This window comes from Triturus cristatus, chromosome 7 (genome assembly GCF_964204655.1).
Source record: "Triturus cristatus chromosome 7, aTriCri1.1, whole genome shotgun sequence".
Classification (NCBI taxonomy): domain Eukaryota; kingdom Metazoa; phylum Chordata; class Amphibia; order Caudata; family Salamandridae; genus Triturus; species Triturus cristatus.
The window spans coordinates 1324348271-1324366343 of NC_140590.1; the positions used below are offsets into that span (position 1 = coordinate 1324348271).

At 44.4% G+C, this 18073-nt stretch overlaps 1 protein-coding gene across 2 annotated transcripts in view; it reads left to right on the forward strand.

The window, feature by feature from the left end:
• Positions 1-18073, forward strand: part of TCTN3 (tectonic family member 3) — a 781719-nt gene that overhangs the window by 617914 nt on the left and 145732 nt on the right. For both annotated transcript variants that reach the window (XM_085618937.1, XM_085618938.1), the window contains exons 10-12: positions 12867-12968; positions 13711-13808; positions 14294-14450. In XM_085618937.1, coding sequence (XP_085475063.1) covers positions 12867-12968; positions 13711-13808; positions 14294-14450 — 357 coding nt within the window. The remainder of the gene's footprint in view (positions 1-12866; positions 12969-13710; positions 13809-14293; positions 14451-18073) is intronic.

Consider the following 18073-nt stretch of genomic DNA (forward strand, 5'->3'; position numbering starts at 1 on the left):
GTCTATGTTCCACTGTAAAGTCCATCCCCTGTAGGGAAATGGACCACCTCAGCAGTTTGGGGTTTTCACCCTTCATTTGTTTTAGCCATCAGAGGGGCTTATGGTCTGTCTGAACTAGGAAGTGAGTACCAAACAAGTATGGCCTCAACTTCTTCAGAGCCCAAACCACAGCAAAGGCCTCCCTCTCAATGGCCGACCAACGTTTCTCTCTAGGGGTCAGCCTTCCGCTCATGAAAGCAACTGGCTGATCCTGACCTTCATCATTCAATTGTGACAGTACAGCCCCTACCCCCAATTCAGATGCATCTGTTTGGACAATGAACTTCTTGGAGTAATCAGGACTCTGTAGAATGGGAACAGTGCACATGGCCTGCTTCAGGTCATCAAATGCCTTTTGACAGCTAGCTGTCCACTGAAACTTTTTTGGCATCTTTTTTAGAAGTTAAGTCATTCAGGGGTGTCACTATTGATCCATACCCCTTGACAAATCTCCTTTAGTACCCAGTCAGGCCTAAGAAGGCTCTCACCTGAGTCTGGGTAGTTGGAGCAACCCAGTCCATGATGGTCTGGATTTTGCTTTGTCATGGTTGAACCTGGCCTCCACCTACAAGGTGGCCCAGGTACACAACCTGACTCACCCCTATCTGGCACTTAGTAGCCTTGATAGTTAAGCCTGCTTTTTGCAGGGCCTCCAAAACATTCCTCAGGTGGACCAGGTGATCCCCCCAGGTGGAGCTAAAGACAGCAATATCATCAGATATGCTGTACTAAAGTCTTCCAGGCCTGTAAGGACTTGATTCACCAACCTTTGGAAAGTGACAGGTGCATTCTTCAAACCAAAGGGCATTACCACAAACTGATAGTGCCCACTAGGGGTAGAAAATGCTTCCTTTGGCTTTGCATCATCAGCTAGTCTGATCTGCCAGTAGCCAGCTGTAAGGTCAAATGTGCTTAGAAACTTGGCTGAGGCCAAAGTATCTATTAGCTCATCTGCCCTGGGGATGGGATGGGCATCAGTCCTAGTGACTGCATTGAGACCCCTGTAGTTTACACAAAACCTCATTTCTCTCTTGCCGTCTGTTGTGTGAGATTTAGGTACCAGGACTACTGGACTACCCCAAGGACTAATTGAGGATTCAATCACACCCAAATCCAACATCTTTTGGACTTCTGTCCTTATACAGTCCCTGACATGGTCAGGTTGCCTGGAGATCTTATTCTTCACAGGTAGCCTGTCCCCAGTGTCCACTTCATGAGTGCACCAGGTGGTCTGACTTGGAGTCAGAGAAAACATATGTCTAAACTGGCTGAGAAGGTTTCTGCAGTCAGTTTGCTGCTGGGCAGTGAGGCTGCCTGCCAAGGCTACACCATCAACTGACCCATCATCAGGGTTCTGAGAAAGCAGGTCAGGGAGTGGGTCACTCTCTTCCCCCTGTCCTTCATCAGTAGCCATGAGCAAGCCCATGTCTGCCCTGTTAACATATGGTTTGAGTCTGTTGACATGAAGTACCCTGTGGAGACTCCTAGGGGTTCCAAGGTCTACCAAGTAGGTAACCTCCCCTTTCTGTTCAACTATTGTATGGGGGCCACTCCATTTGTCCTGGAGGGCTGCTGGGGCCACAGGCTCCAACACGTACACTTTCTGTCCTGGCTGGTAAACAGTCAGTACAGCCTTTTGGTCATGCCAGGCTTTTTGCAGTTCCTGGTTAACCTCAAGGTTTTTGTTTGCCTTTTTCATGTATTCAGCCATCCTGGAACGGAGACCAAGTAAATAATACACTATCTCTTGCTTTGGGGGTTTGAGAGGTAACTCCCATCCTTCCTTCACCAAACACAATGGACCCCTGACAGGGTTACCAAACAAAAGTAGCCAACCCCCTTTTGAGGCACCTCCCTGTATGCAAATAAAAGGCAGGGTAAGAGTAGGTCCCATTTTTGCCTAAGCTTCTCTGGGAGTCCTTTAATCATGCCCTATAAGGTTTTGTTGAACCTTTCAACTAAACCATTGCATTGTGGGTGATAGGGTGTGGAGAATTTGTAGTTCACTCCACACTCCTTACACATAGCAGTCAAGTAACTAGACATGAAGTTTGCCCCCCTGTCAGATACTACCTCCTTAGGAAAGCCTGCTCTTGAGAACACACTAAAGAGAGCGCCTGCCACCACAGATGCTATAGTGGTCCTTAGGGGAATTGCCTCTGGGTACCTGGTGGCATGATCCACTACCACCAGTAAAAATATGTGCCCAGATGCTGTTTGGGGATCCATGGGACCAACAATGTCAGTCCCTACCCTTTCAAAGGGCACCCCGACCACAGGTAATGGTATCAGGGGGGCCTTTGTAGTGCCACCTGCTTTGCCACTGGCTTGGCAGGTTACACAGGAGCGACAAAACTCCCATGTGTCTTCAGACATGTGGGGCCAGTGAAAGTGAGGGACAATTCTGTCCCAAGTCTTGTTCTGGCCCGGGTGTCCTGCTAGGGGAATACCATGGGCTAGTGTCAATAGGAAGCCCCTAAACTTCAGAGGTATAACCAACCACCTGGATCCACCAGGCTTGGGGTCTCTACTCTGAGTAAAGGAGTCCATCATCCCAATAAACTTTATGGGTCCCACTAGCATTCCCAGCAGCCTCATCGGCAGCTTGCTTTCTGAGGGGTTCAAGAGAGGGGCAGGTTTTCTGCTCCTGGCTCAGATCAGACCTGGAAGGCCCCCCTGTCCCCAAGAACTCAACCTGGTCAGGTTCAAGCTCCTCTGGAACAGTTCCTTCTTCAGGCTCAAGATCATCTCCCTGAGGAGACTGATCAGCATTCTGAGTCAGGTGGGAAGGCTCTGCCTTAACCCTACTGCTTCTCCTCTTGTGAGGCACCTGGTCCATTATTCCAGAATCCAGGGCCTGTCCAGCTTTAGACATTTTGTCCTGTGACCTAGTCACAGCAAAGACATGAGCAGGGATCCCTAACATTTCTGCATGTGTCCTGAGATCCACTTCAGCCCAAGCTGAAGTCTCTAGATCATTGCCAAGCATGCACTGCACTGGTAGGTCTGGACTTACCACAACCTTCTTAAGGCCAGTTACCCCTCCCCAGGAGAAGTTAACAACTGTCAGAGAATGGTCTGTTCTGACATTGCTAGCAATGGTCACTTGGTACATTTCACCAAGTATAATCTGCCCAGGATCCACAAGATCTTTTGTCACCATTGTGACACTTGCTCCTGTGTCCCTGAATGCCCAAGCTTCTACTCCATTTATCAAAGGCTTTTGTTTATTTTTGCCCAGATTACTGGGACTCACACAGGGGGACATATCCATGCCCCCATCACAGACGAGCACACCCTGAGTTGGAACTCTGACTAGGCCAGAGTTCAGCTCAGAACCCAGGGTCAACCCTACTATACCCTTATTCTGGACATTGCCATCCCCTATTGTAGCTGTACTAGGGGGAACAGTTGCCTTAGGGGCAATGGTGGCCTAAGTAGCTTTTTGGACTTGGTGCAGTCACTGGTCCAATGAGTTTTCTGTTTACAGATTTTGCACCAAGGTTTCTTTTGGCCTTTTCCCTTGTTTGACTGTGACTCCCCATTAGAAGAAGATTTTTGGGGCCCTTGAGAAGACTTCTGGTCTTTACCCTTGTCCCCACCCTTGTCAGAGTTCTTAGAATCCTGCTTCTTTGGGTCACCACCTTGGTTCTGTACCTTCTGCCTCATCCTGGTTCTGACCCATTTGTCTGCCTTCTTTCCCAATTCTTGGGGAGAGGTCAGATCAGAGTCTACCAGGTACTGGTGCAACAGCTGATTTTGACAGTTATTAAGAATCTACTCCCTCATTATCAGATTGTACAATCCTATGAAGTCACACACTTTACTGCCCAATAACCGACCTTCCAGAGCCTTAGCAGCCCAGTCAACAAAGTCAGCCCAGTCTTGATTTTGTGCTTTTTGGGTATCTCTGAACTTTAACCTGTATTGTTCAGTGGTTAGGCCAAACCCATCTATTAGTGCACATTACAAGACCTGCTAATCATCAGCATCCTCTTCTCTTACAGTCAGGAGCTTATCTTTACCTTTGTCTGCAAAGGAGAGGCATACGATTGCTGCCCACTGACCTTGAGGGACCTTCTGTACTTTACAGGTCCTCTCCAAGGCAGTTATCCTTTTGTGGATGTCATCACCACTCTGGTAGGGAGGGACAATCTTACTTAGGTTTCTATGGTCATAAGACCTCTCCCTGTCTCTAGGGAAATTGCTGCCACCAAGGGACTCTAGTCCCTCCTTTTTACTAGCTCCGTAGAGCTCTAGGGCTTCCCTATCTAGGGCCATCTGCTGCTTTCTGAGGTTGAACCTATCTTGCTCATACTTCAGCAGTCTCTCTCTCCTCTCCTGGGAGGTTTCCCTCCCTTTGTGAGAAGAGACAGAGGTCCCTATAGAGGAGTTAGACTGGACAGATCCCCTTGAGAGAGATCTATCGCTTCTAGCCCTACTTTCAACTCTTCCTGGAGGAACAAAGAGGGGAGCATTGTTGTCATCCTCCTCATCCAGGGGAACTGGGTTCAGCAGATCCTGATCATTGTCATCAGTATGGTCAGCATTAGAGGTAGGGTCAGGGGAGTTTCCGTCCCTAGGCCCACCCTCAGCTGCTGCCCCACCCACTCTGCCTACCCCACCAGAACCATTAGGTCAAGGGAGATCATCCAGCTTGACTATCTTTATGAGATGCTGGGTGGTTGGGCTTTTGCCTGTCTTCAGCTTCCTAATGGAACATAAGGCCCTAAGATGAGCAAAGGAGAGATCCTCATATCTATAGGGGAGAAGCTTACTGTCTTCTGGCAGGGACCCACTGGTTCCTAGCTGATTAGACATTACTAATGTGGTGTGGTGTATTGCACTACCTACACTAGTGTGGCCTACTAAACTCTCTTAGGTTGTAGAAAGGGTGTGCTATCCCTTAACACACAACTCTAAGTTCAGTAGAACTTACTGTATACTAAACTTGATATTATATGTACCTAAGGTACGTTTAGTGTTTTTCAGTTGATCAATTCAATTGAGATTATCTGGTAAAACAATAGCAAGCTGGAATCCCACACGCTGCACACCATTGTGAGAAGTTGGCCTGATATATGCTGTCCACTAGTTATAGTGGGCACCCTGTATCAGTCCAAACAACCCCTATTGGTGAATAGGTTAAAGACAACCTTTATTGAAAGCTATCCTAGTGGTAGCTATGAAGAGCAGCCTTCAGGCTAAGTCTTGAAGGAATGTAAAGCAGCTTGTTTTACCAGTCTATAATCTCTTGAATGACCAAATGAAAGGACAACCACACCAGGTATATATTTAAAATATATGTATTTAAAATAAAACACACCCCTCTTGTCTCTTTATGAGACTGGAGTTCGAAGTACTTAATTTACAAGTTAGCAATCAACAGTAATAGCACAAATACACGTTTGGGCCCTAGGGGCGTACCAAACCATGTACCAATAAAGTGGTATAATAACCACGACTGAACTAGACACAAGGCCCAGAGCCTGTAGAATCGCTGGGACCACCCAAGGTAGTGACACAGGGGACCCACTGGGGCTGTGTGCAGTGTGTAAACACAACCGCGGGTTCCCGTTGGAAATTTAAAGTTTAGGGACACTTAGAATCGAGTCAGGACCAAACCCTTTTGGACTTAGGAAGTTCTAGGGCTAGCACCCATGGGAGCACCGGAGTACTTGTGTTACCTCACGCAGGGAAGACGGGTGTATAGGTGTCTTTTGGTGTCGGGTCGCGTCGTCTATTTCATTGGAAGCTGGCGAAGAAGTGCTGCTGCTGTGAAGAGGAGAAGTGTCCAAAGCGATCCAAGCCTGGATCTAGGATGGAAGAACCAGAAAGCAGAGGGGACAGAGTCTGAGTCACTTGCCAGTGACCGAGGGCACGATAGACCAATGCCCACAGATGTCGGGTGCTTCAGGTGAGTTGATGGGTGTCTTGACTCTTCAGCCACGAGGTCCAGGAGGCCTGTTTCTTTTGTATTTTAAACTCCTTAATCATGAGGACGAATATGTGTTACTTTTAAGACGAGTCTATTTGACTGCATTTCGCACTTTACATAAAATATGTACTGTATGCTTAGCAAAGTTTCTATGCACTTTAATTCTACTTGCATATTTGCACGCTGAACCCGGTTTACAAAGTTTCTTTCTTACGTTTGGATTTTTATGAGCAGGCCACCAAGTCAATACTATGATAGGACTTTTTTTTATAAATGAAATGTAATTTTGAATGTACTGTGTTCTTTTATGACATTAAGTTGCCAAATAAAGTATTTTTGACTGACTGACTGCTCTTATTGCTACAGATGTCATTTGATGCTTGTTCACTTCTTCTTTTTCTCCTTTTTTTTTCTTTCATTACTGTTCACGATCTGGCTGCATGCCTATTGTAATTGCTGGTATATTGATTGTATGTCATTGACGGAAAGTTCAATAAAAGAAATTAAAAAAATTACTTCACACTAATTTACACCTATAAACATTACAGCACTCACCTAAAATTAATTACAAAATTACCAAAATTCATAACCAATTAATTAATTAAAATTAACAACCAATTATTAATTCATAAATAAAAAATAATTTACTTCCCACCATATACACCTATAAACACCACAACAGACACCTACAATTAATAACACAATTACCATAATTGTTTAACAATTAATTAATTAGAATTAATTAACCAATTAATAATGAATAAATAATAATTTATTTTACATATTTAACTTTAACATCTCAATTAAACAAATATTAAAAAATAAAAATTAATCAATATATTCAATATAATTAAATTACTTCCCACCCTATTCCCCTATAAACCCACAACCTGCTACAGAACTAAAAGCTCAAAATTCAAAATTTTTTTTTTTATAAATGTAATATAATTAAATTACTTAACACCCTATTCCCCTATAAACCTACAACCCGCTACAGAACTAAAAGCGCAAAATTCAATAAAAAAAATAAGATAAATTGAATACAATTAAATTACTTCCCGCCCTATTCCCCTAGAAACCCACAACCCGTTATGGAACTAAAAGCGCAAAATTCTAATAAAAGTAAAATTATAACTTCTAAAAATGTAACACATATATTAAAAATACAAACAATTCTTTTACAAAAAATACATCACATACATATAAAATATATACTAAAATACATAATGATAAAAATCAATATTTTTAGCAACTATATTTTTGTAAACGATATTAAACACTTAGATATTTTTAAAATAGACATTACTTCCCTTAAGTCGATATTGATGACTCGATATTTGTGCAACTCGATATTTTGTACTCGATATTCTGTCTCTGTACCGTAAGAGTGGGAGGAAGGGTAAAGCTTTTCTCCAACCTTTTCCAATTGTTGGAACCCTTTTGAAAGGGTTGGAATGGACATTGTGGGGCCACTCGATCCCAAGACAGCCATGGGTAACACGTACATCCTGGACTTGGTGGACCATGCCACCTGGTAACCGGAGGCAATCCCTCTCTGGACTACGACGGCGCCAGTGGTTGGCCGGGGGTTAATGGGGATCTTTTCCTGCGTGGGGTTCCCCAGAGAGGTTGTTTCTGACCGTAGGACCAATTCCATATCCAAGTATATGGCATCCCTGTTGAAGGAGTGTAGTGTAGCCTACAAGTTCAGCACTCCTTACCACCCACAAGGTAACGAGTTGGTGGATAGATTCAACCAAACACTGAAGGGCATAATCAAGGGTCTAACAGAACCCATGACGTGTAAGTGGGATGTCCTCGTGCCATGCCTTCTCTTTGCATACACGGAGGTACCACAGAAGTCTCTAGGGTTCAGTTCCTTTGAGCTTCTGTATGGCACCTTGTGAGAGGACCTCTTAGTTTGTTCATGGAAGGCTGGGAGGTAGCTCCCAGGAACACCCCCCAGGATGTATTTAGCTACATGCTGGTCTTCAGGAACCAAACTGCCCGCTTCAGGAAACTGGCTCAGATGAACCTTGTCTATGAGTCAGTCATATTGATGTTGTCCATTTATGTTATAATGACCCAAAGTCATTCATTGTTTTGGTAGGTCAAACATTGGTTCTGTGGTGTGTTTTGTCCAAAAACTTTTTGAATTGTGATACATGTTACACGTGATAAGATGTATGTAAAATGATTTTTGAAATTAAAAATATATTTTGTGACAAATGTTGAATTGGGTGACATTAATTTGGTTTTTGTTTCCTTTAGATTTGCCTCTTGAAAGAAGCTATCAGTACAGGCAAGGTGTTTGTTGTATTTTGATAAAAGGCTCAGCCTTGCTGATTAGATCCAAACCCTCCGTTGTTAGAGACTAGTGGGCCTTCAGCACTGATTGTGCCACCCACAGGAGTAGCCCTGAAAAGGTATCTCCGACCTGTCACTGTAGGGTCTGCGTGCAGTTTCTAACTGTCATGTCGACTTGGCAAGTGCACCTACTTGCCAGGCCCTACCCTTCCCCTTTCTTACATGTGAGGCACCCCTAAGGTAGGCCCAAGGTACCCCAGAGGGCAGGGTGGCGTGTATGTGAAAGGAAGGACATGCCCATATGTGTGTGGCATGTCCTGATAGTGAAATTCTGCCAATTTAATTTTTCACTATTGAAAGGCTATCTGGCCCATGGGAAAGCATGGGAGTTACTTTATAACATCTTATAAATATAACTCCCCATTGAGACCAGATGAGAACATAAAGTTTAGTATGCCTGAACTCAGAATCTAGAGATCATTTTTTTAGTAAAGGTGATTTTTACATTCTGTGTTTGAAAATACCACTTTTAGAAAGTAGGTATTTTCATGCTTAGCCATCCTTTGTGCCTCTGCTAGGATGTGTACTGACTGTCTGACTTTAGAGTGACAGGGGCTGGGGATGTGCAGTGGCTCCAGAGAGTCTGGATGAGTCAGGGCTGGGCTGAATAGACCTGGCCTTCATTTAGAGTAGTGGGAGATTTCCTTGCACCTGAATGGGCCTGGTCTGCTGTAGACAATGTTGTCTCTGCCTCCTTCTGGGAAGCTGGGACAGAGAGGACCAAACTGGTTTGGACTAAGCACAGACACACTCTGCCTGAGAGGACAAAAGAATTTGGAGTATAAATATTGGGGACCAGAACTTTAGAACTCTTTTGGAACGAAGAAGACTGCCAAGAAGAAGAGCTGGTGAAGCTGTGAGGAGAGACTACTACTTTGCAATGTGCTTTGCTCTGTTGGCCTGCAGTGGCTTGGCTGCTTCTATCTTGCGCAGTGAAAGGACTGTACTGAACTTTATACAACTTTCATTTTGTGAGTTTCTCAAAGGGCCTGAGGTAGAGCTTGCTGTTCAAGAAGTCTCAGGAACAGCACAGACCTGTTCAGGTTCATCTGTTACCAGCAATGGGGATTGTGTGTTTTGTGCTCCAACAGAAAAAAAGCAACCTGACGCCGTCAACAACGCCCCTGCCAACTCCGTGTCCTGAAGGCACTGGAGAGGGCACGACCGCACTTTGCATCGCAACCCTGGTCTCACCGCCGCCACCTGCTGCCACCACCAAGCCGCTGCTTGTACCGAGACCTGTGGGCACCACACTCCCCACCGCCTCGCTTCACACCATCACCCTGGTATCCCCGATGACGACGTTCAATGCCGCTGCTTGCACCATGGTTCGAGGGCACTTATCGTAAGTTACATAACGCACCATCCTCATCCCGTACCACAGCCTTGGCCCACCGACTCCGACACTATCAACTCCAGTTTGTCAGCCGACGACAGCGCTTCAGAAATGATGACGCCGCTGCTTGCACCGTGACCTGCCAGCACCGCGATGATCACCGCAGCCCTGCTCTCACCGACGCCGCTAGACGACCCTCACCAAGCCGCTGCCTGCGCCAAGACTTGAGGGCCACGCACTGCTGCACTTTGCACTGCAGCCCCGATGCCTGCCAACACCAGCGCTCCCGACTTCAACCGCGAGGAGTTCGATCTGCAACGCGTGTGACTTCAAGGGCCGGACGAGTCCTGCACCGACTTCCGTAACCAACGCAAGTGGACGCCAGCCCTTCGGGGCTCGTCGGGAGGTCACCAACAACCTACATTTCTAAAGGTACTGTTTTGTGGGTCTTCCCGACACCGTAGCTGGCTCGGGACGCCGTGGTCAGCCAGAACAGTTTAGATTTGTTTTTCACGATGCCGTGATAGCCCCAGACGGAGCTATTGACTTCAAGGAACTGTATTTCAAGTCTATTTTAATTATTGAAGATTTCTGAGAACTGTAATGTGGCTTTTTATCGTTTTTGGTCTTGTTTCGGATATATAAAAAATTAGATATTTTTTTTAACTGGTGTGGTGTCCTTTTGTAGTGTCTTCAATGTATTACTGTGATTATGTGCAAATGCTTTACACACTGCCCCTGAGATAAGCCTAAGAAACACAGTTGATGGACGGAATGCAGAACAAATCAAAACATTCACCCCCAGTCAATAGATGTGGGTTAAATCCATCATTCTTTTGCTCATCATGCCACCCCAGACTAGACCTGGCCATATGCAAATCATTCTTAACCTTGTGCCTCATGGGAACAGTCCAGCCCGAACTGCCAAGCCAGGTCCTCCCTGGACCGAAAACAAGCATCCTAGGACCGGTTTTGGGGTTTCACCCCTCATCAGCCAGGATAGCTTGAATCCAGTGGCACAGTGAGCTGAGGACCCACGTCTGGGCATACCCGGCACACTTAGGGCGAGAAAGTAAAAGAAACACAGTTGATGGACAGAATGGGAACAGTCCAGCTCGAACTGGGGTCAAGACTGTTTTGCATATGGCTGGGTTCAAACTGGAATGGCATGGTGAGCAAAGAAATGATGGATTTAGGCACAGATCTCTGTACTTGGGTGAATGTATGAAATTGTTCAGCATTCTGTCGATCAATTGTTCTTTTTGCATTTGTCACACTGAGTGGGACTGGTATGCCCAGACGTGGGTCACGTGCTCTCCATGCCGCTGGAGTCGAGCTATCCTGACTGATAAAGGGTGAAACTCCGAAACCGGTCCAAGGATGCTTGTGTCCAGCCTGAACTGCCAGGCCAGGTCCTCCATGGACTGGAAACAAGCATCCTTGGACTGGTTTCGGGGTTTCACCTCCCATGGGGTACAGGATCAACACTGATTTGCAGATGGCTGAGTTCAAACTGGAATGGCATGGTGAGCAAAAACACAATGGATTTAGGCCCAGATATCTATACTTGGGTGAATGTATGACATTGTTCTGCATTCTGTCCATCAATTGTTCTTTTTGCATCTGAGATAAGCCTGACTGCTCGTGCCAAGCTATCAAGGGGGTGAGCAGGGGTTATTTTGATAGTGTAACTCCCTTACCCTGACTAGGAAGAAGGGTCCCTACTTGGACAAAAGTACCTACCTCTGCCAACTAGAGACCCCCATTTCTAACAAAAAATGTCCAATGTTAATCATTTACAACAAATCGTTGTTGTTACTCATTTATTTTAAACAACTAACATCCTTTGACAAACTCAATCGTAGTGAAAGGTTTTAGGTGTAGCTTAGTTGTTATGTCATTTATGCGGATACAATTACATCTCAGAGAGAAACCAGTAAACCAAAATACTTGTCAGTTGGCACACTATGGGAATCACAGACAATTATTTGACATGTTTCTTTATAGAGAGCCTGTACTTTTTTCATCTCACTTAAAGACCTGTCTGCACATATTTCTATGTGACTGGTTGCAGCCAGTAGATTTAGGTGCTTCCCGAAGCCTGGTGGTTAGAGAATTTCTTTCCAAAGTTAATGTTGCATGCAGTGCAAGAAAGTGAGCACGCATAAATTTTAAAGTGCAAAAGTTGTCACGCTGTACAATTTACACATTACATTAACAGATCAACATATTATTGCAGTGAGATATGGGACAGTTTTTAATGTCATTAATATTTCAAGACTATACTTTCACATTGCTTTATTGCTACATTCATTTGCTTTGAAATGTACCATGTGGCAATCTTTTTTTCATTTCTTTCTCTGGAGAGGGACCCACCCTGGATCCCAGGTTTGTCCATTAAACCTGTTCACATTGCTTGCTATATAAAAGTCATGGCATATGTAAATGCCTCACCATTTTCAGATATCACCAGCCGCCATTGTTGTAGTGAATGGAATAATTTACTATTAGGAGCTGTTGTCAGTCTCCCTCTTACCATTCTGAACAAGCTATGACGCTTTTGGAAGTTTCAAACCCATTGCAGCCTTGAACAATTTGGTGTGATCTACTTTGTGCTGCTAATCAGTACCCTCCCCTTACTTAACAGTTGATTCCATTATTTGGGTGTTGATAGGTGCAACTTCCACATACCGAACACCAACTTGACCAACATGTAGCATTCCCAACAACATTCCCATTGTAAGCACGGTCTCATGCAGTGCTTGCACGTTTGTATGTTTCTTCCCTATAATAAACATTCATTCTTCTATACGAAGATTGATCCAGTATTTTGTTTCCTTGTCCTTTGTAAGATGATTCAGCAATTTAGGTGTTTTAACTGTAAGAGCTCCATACTGAGCTGTGATTCATTTTTCGTATTTTACCTGCAACTTTCTTGTACTCAGGCAGTGTTGTTGCACTTTTGCTGTGCTAAACATGGAAGGACAAATTTCTTGGGTGATGCCACCCCTTACCTGTGCTGAGACTGAATGGTTATTGTTTTGTCTGATGCCTTTAACTGTTAAGCATTTACTGTTCTTCATCCTGAGATTTTTCCTGTAATTTCCGCCTATTAAGCTCAGGGTAAACCAGTTCAAGGTTGTTAATGTTTGTAGGTCTTATGCTTTACCTCTTTCTCCCTTCCAGTCTTCACTTCAGATCGTCCAGGGAGCTGTGCAGAGGAGTGGAAACCCAGGGTACATCGTAGGGGCTGCTCTCTTGACATCTGTTGGTTACACAAGAATTCCTGTATCCTTCTGGCACTGCAAATGAATCATTTGAAGACACCCTTTTGTGACACAAAGAATAACATACTCTTTAAACACTCATATTTCTGCTCTTTAAAAACTCCTATTGGTGCTCCAGAGCAGAAGAAATAAAAATGTTAGTACATCTAGGAACTGTATGTTATAAGAACAACCAGTTGCTGGGCAGAGGTAGTTGCGGGAACTAAGCCTTGTTTTGAGGAAAGAAATGGGGATAGCATGGGAGAATTTACTTATGCTTTCGTAGATCAAAGGAGATGCGAAGACATTACCTGTCTCCACAAGCTCAAAACTGACCGGATTTTATATTGAATTGTATAATTACTTCTGCAAAATACCCCAATTTGGCTAAGTACTGGATCTCCAATGAGAGTTATAACTTATGTCTATGCAGATGCATTCTCGGATAAATAATTTTGCAAAGTAGCCTGTGACCCTCTTCCACTACAGTTGTGCAGAAGTCATTTATCCCACTGCTCGCTCAACCTGCTATCCGTACTTCTAGCTACAAACCCTCCAAGTCCTTGCCTACTAAAGATGCTCCCACTAGGCCGACCATGCACTCCACAGACTTAACCTAGTACCTTGTTCTTAGATTTGCACCCCATAAGCTACATTTCGGAGTCTGCAAATCCTAAAGTGGCACACCTCTCAGAGGCTATACCCCCACGCATTGCTTCCTGACTCTCTACATTCATGATGTCTTCTTAACATCAAACACCCAGGTGACAATCATGCAGAGCCAGAACGATGGGACCTGCTCTGCTCACAGTCGGTCCACCGCTCTGTTCGGTGTGAATATGAGGACAGGCTGCAGGTTTAGGTAAGTCAAGAAGTCCTCTGGGGCTGAGGGGCATGAAGCCTCTCTAAAATAAAGTGTAAATAGTGGCATATGATGAGGGACAAGCAGAAAAACTGGGGAGGATTGGGGCTTTTCCTGGGGATGGAGATGGTCTCATTTCTATGTTGTCTGGCATTTGTATTATGTCCTCCTGAGATTTCTGCTCTGCCCATAGGTTCCATACTCATTATCCATTGGCCCCCACCACTGCCATCTTCCACTCTTTAACCCCTCCCCATTGTAACCAGATTCCTGCACTTTTGGGACATCACCACTGTCAACCAATTACATTTTTGTTTTTATCACCCAGGGGCCATTTCTTTTCTTGTGGGACCTTCTGGATCTCCCCCTGCCAGACTGGAAACTAACCCCTATCCTTTTAGATTATCACACCTACCCTCTTGGAACCTCGCCTTTTACTCATCCTCCTGGGACTTCATGCATTTCCTATTTCAATCTCTTTTCAGTGAGGTGGCATCAAACTCCTGCACAGGCTTTGCTGAGGACCTAATGAAGACCCTTCTGGGGACACAACCGCCACAAAATCTGGCCATGTTTGGCAATGCAAATCCAAGCAATTCCACTGATTGGAGCATCCAGGTCATTTATCAGAACTGCAGCCAGGTAATATTAAAATGCGATGGATGAAGGAGAAAGGGGAGAGCAAGGATGTAGATAAATGGAACTACAATACTGGCCATACCCTCTTGAAAAGCCATGCTAGTGAACTATTGAAAGTTGTGGACGACTAAGCTTTTGCTTCACTATTTATACATCAACAAACGCATGTGTGTGTGTTATGTTACACAAATTTGCAGAGTACATTATCAACCGGGAGGGTATCCTGCAACTGAAACCTTGTGTGTGTTTGTGTGTATATGAATGAGTGAGTGATCATGGGTTCAAGAATTCCGTGGTAGGTAATCTGCACAAATTATGCAGTTTCACTTGGAGGTATGTTATTTCAGTCTCTCTGACCTCAACCCTGGAATATGAAGGAAGTGGCCCGATTAGGGTCCCCCGGGTCACTAATGATCACCTCTCCGCCTTTCAAACCAAATGAAGAGTCAGTCAGACAGCAGAGAATACAAACCAATAACTGTTTATTCATTTAAACTCTGAGCGGAGCTCAGTCTGCTCAGTCACTAGAAGTGCTGCAGAGGGACTGAAATCAACAAGCATAGAGATACTTTATGTACATTTTGTAACTGAGCTAAAACACGGCCACAGTGGAATTTTCCGGGCAGGTGCAGCTAAGCAGTGGAATACAGAAAAAAACTGTTTCAGCGCTCATATCTTGCACAAAGTTACAAAGTCCAAGGCTGTTCCATTCGGGCCCGCCACCAGACAAGTGGGAGAGGGCCTTTATCTAGTGAGAAAGGTATGCACTAATTGTAACAATGTACTCATTACGGTAACAGACCTACATGGCAGAAAACGAAACTTATAGTGGGGCATTTCTCTGAATTAAACTAGATCAGTTTCCAACGGCCTAAAATGGCGCCGCGAATGCTAACTTACATTGGGCAATGCGCAAACATGAACATTTGTAGTTTAACAGACCCCCCCTTTTAGCATGAGCCAGAACACTTTCTAACAGCAACAAGGAAAACAAAAAACCAGGAAAACAGGAAACCACAAAAAATAACAATGAAATCCTTATGAGCATTCCATGTTTTCAGTATCGGGAAAGGAGACTGTAAGGAGGGAAGAAGTCTCGAAAATGCCCTCATCTATATTCATGAGGTCCACTATTTTTTTCTGTACCATAATTGCAACATTGGTATCATGAATCGATATTTTCCGTTAAGGGGTGAGAAAAATAGGAGCAATAGAAGGAGAGGCACTGAATAAGAACACAGCAAAGCAGCAATATCACAATCGGGTACATTACCTTTTCAAGAATCCAGCCCCAGCCACCAAAAAGAGACTAACTCCAATTTCCACTTCCCATTCCCTTGACATTCTCGAGGATGCCTAGAATATGCTTGGTAATATTCTTTTCCATATTCTTGATCCTGACCATACACTGGTCTCCCACTACCGCGCATACACCACCACTCTTGGCTAAGATAAAATCAACTGCGTATCTAGTCTGCTCTGAATGTATTCGCATACTTTCCAACTGAGTGGTGATGTCGCGTAAAGCTGCTACGGTAGTATTAGATAAAATTTGCATCTTGCACCCAAAATATTCTCTAGCTTTTTTCACACCTGGCCATTGAAGTACCACCCAAAGTGAAAATGGAAGAAATTATGTATCCAAAAGTGATCCCATTACAATAATTATTGACCTCTTTATCGGTCACTCCCTCACAGAATTCCTTGGTCAAAGTCCTTTTAACCCAGTGGACATTAGTCTTAGTATATTTGCAAGGCACACCTAAGGTCAACACCATCCCGAGATCCACATCGTCTGTACCATTATCCACGTTGGAATATGTACCGTTAGACAAAAAGAAAAACCCTGGGTGTGCATAAATCGGTCCTTCAACATATCTAGTGTTCATTCCGAAAGTACTCGAATCTTTGTCATTCACTAAAGGGATCATATTAACACTATTCCAGAACAATTGATATACAGAGAAGTGTCTGTGGTATTCAGAATAGGGCAACAAGCAGAATAATTACCAGCCTCCCAGGTGACTATCAATTCCTTGTAATGCCAGCCCACCAAAGTGACGTTCTATGCTTCCATATAAAAATTGTCACAATATGTATTATTATCACAACCTGGAAAACCCAATCCCAATGGTTTTATAAAATATAAGCACGGTCCTGGACAGCCAAAACCAAAAACTCACTTCACTTCTGTAAATTGCGGTGGACGAGTATATGTATAATTTACAAGTGACAATGGATATGCAGTCCATAAACTAGTGACAGATTCACTGGGGTAGCAAGCTGTCCCTTCTCCAAAGAATCTGTTGTGTGTATCTAGAAAAATATTACTCGGGCTGTCCTTTTCTTTCTGGTCGGATGAATAACCTTACCCTTGCTACGTAAAGGTACATCCTAATCATTTTCCAAAACCCATGACACCCCACACAATATTATTAGCAACAAAACCATAAAAGCAACACGCATTCTGTTCGCATGACCACACCATATTATGCTGAGCAACAAGAATCACTAGCTGGTCTTCCTTCACAACCTGTCTACCAAAGGGATGCATAACGGATGATAGGGATGGGATCAAAATGCAAGGAAAAATATACAAGTTCCCAGTGTCTGTCAGAGCCTTACTGGTACAGGCTCCTATTGTCCATCAATTCATTGGCGCTCTTGAGCACCGGTGGTGGAGCTTGCTCTGTCCTAAGCTCGTATCCCACGTCGATCAAGATGGTATACCTTCAGGGTATACTTCGGTCTTCCCTATCTAATGTTCAAACAACTAGAATAAAGTAAGCAGAAATCCTTCACTAACCTCAACTAATTCCATTGGTACTATAACTCAGTACAACCTGTCTTACGCAGTCAATCCCTTATCTCTTTTCTCCTTAGAGGCAGTTTCCCTCAACCGAGGGTGCAAATTGTACCTGGTAGCCCTAGACACCGTGTGATCAGTGAACAAAGGCTCTTGGATAGCTCAAAGTTCCGGAGGAACAGCCTCTTCAACACATCCTCATTCTCTTTATCCGTCTGTGTCTACGTTAACTGGGCATCGCTGAAAGGGAAATACCGGGGCAGCTGTTCGCACTACGTTTCCCCAATTCCGTCTTTGACCCACTGGTCGTAGGGTAATGGTAAGGGAATCCTCCGACAGTGGGTCGCATGGACCCAATTCTTATGGCCAGCAACATTCACAGCAGGCCGCTTCGCTAATAAAACCTGCTCAGGACCCTTCCAGCGCGGCTCCAAACTTTTCTTCCTCTGGAAGTTTTGCAACACAATGAAGTTACCGGGCTGGATATCATGGCCGGGTCCTTCTGGTGTGGAAGGTAGGGACTCTTGCACTTGTTGGTGAATAGAACGTAAACTTTCTGTTAACTGGCCAAGGTAATCGAGCAATACAGGGTACTCAAGATCAGAAAACCTACGAGAACCCAGAACGCCCCAGACAATACCGGGCGCCCAAACACGACCTCGTAAGGAGACAATCCTGTCCTAGAATGTGCTGTTGTTCTTGTTGACAAAAGAGCTAATGGTAAGGCATCTGGCCACAATTTCAGTTTGAGAGTACCATTGTACTTCTAAACCAAACCGCTGACTGTGGATGATTGACAGCATGGAATTTTTACTTTACA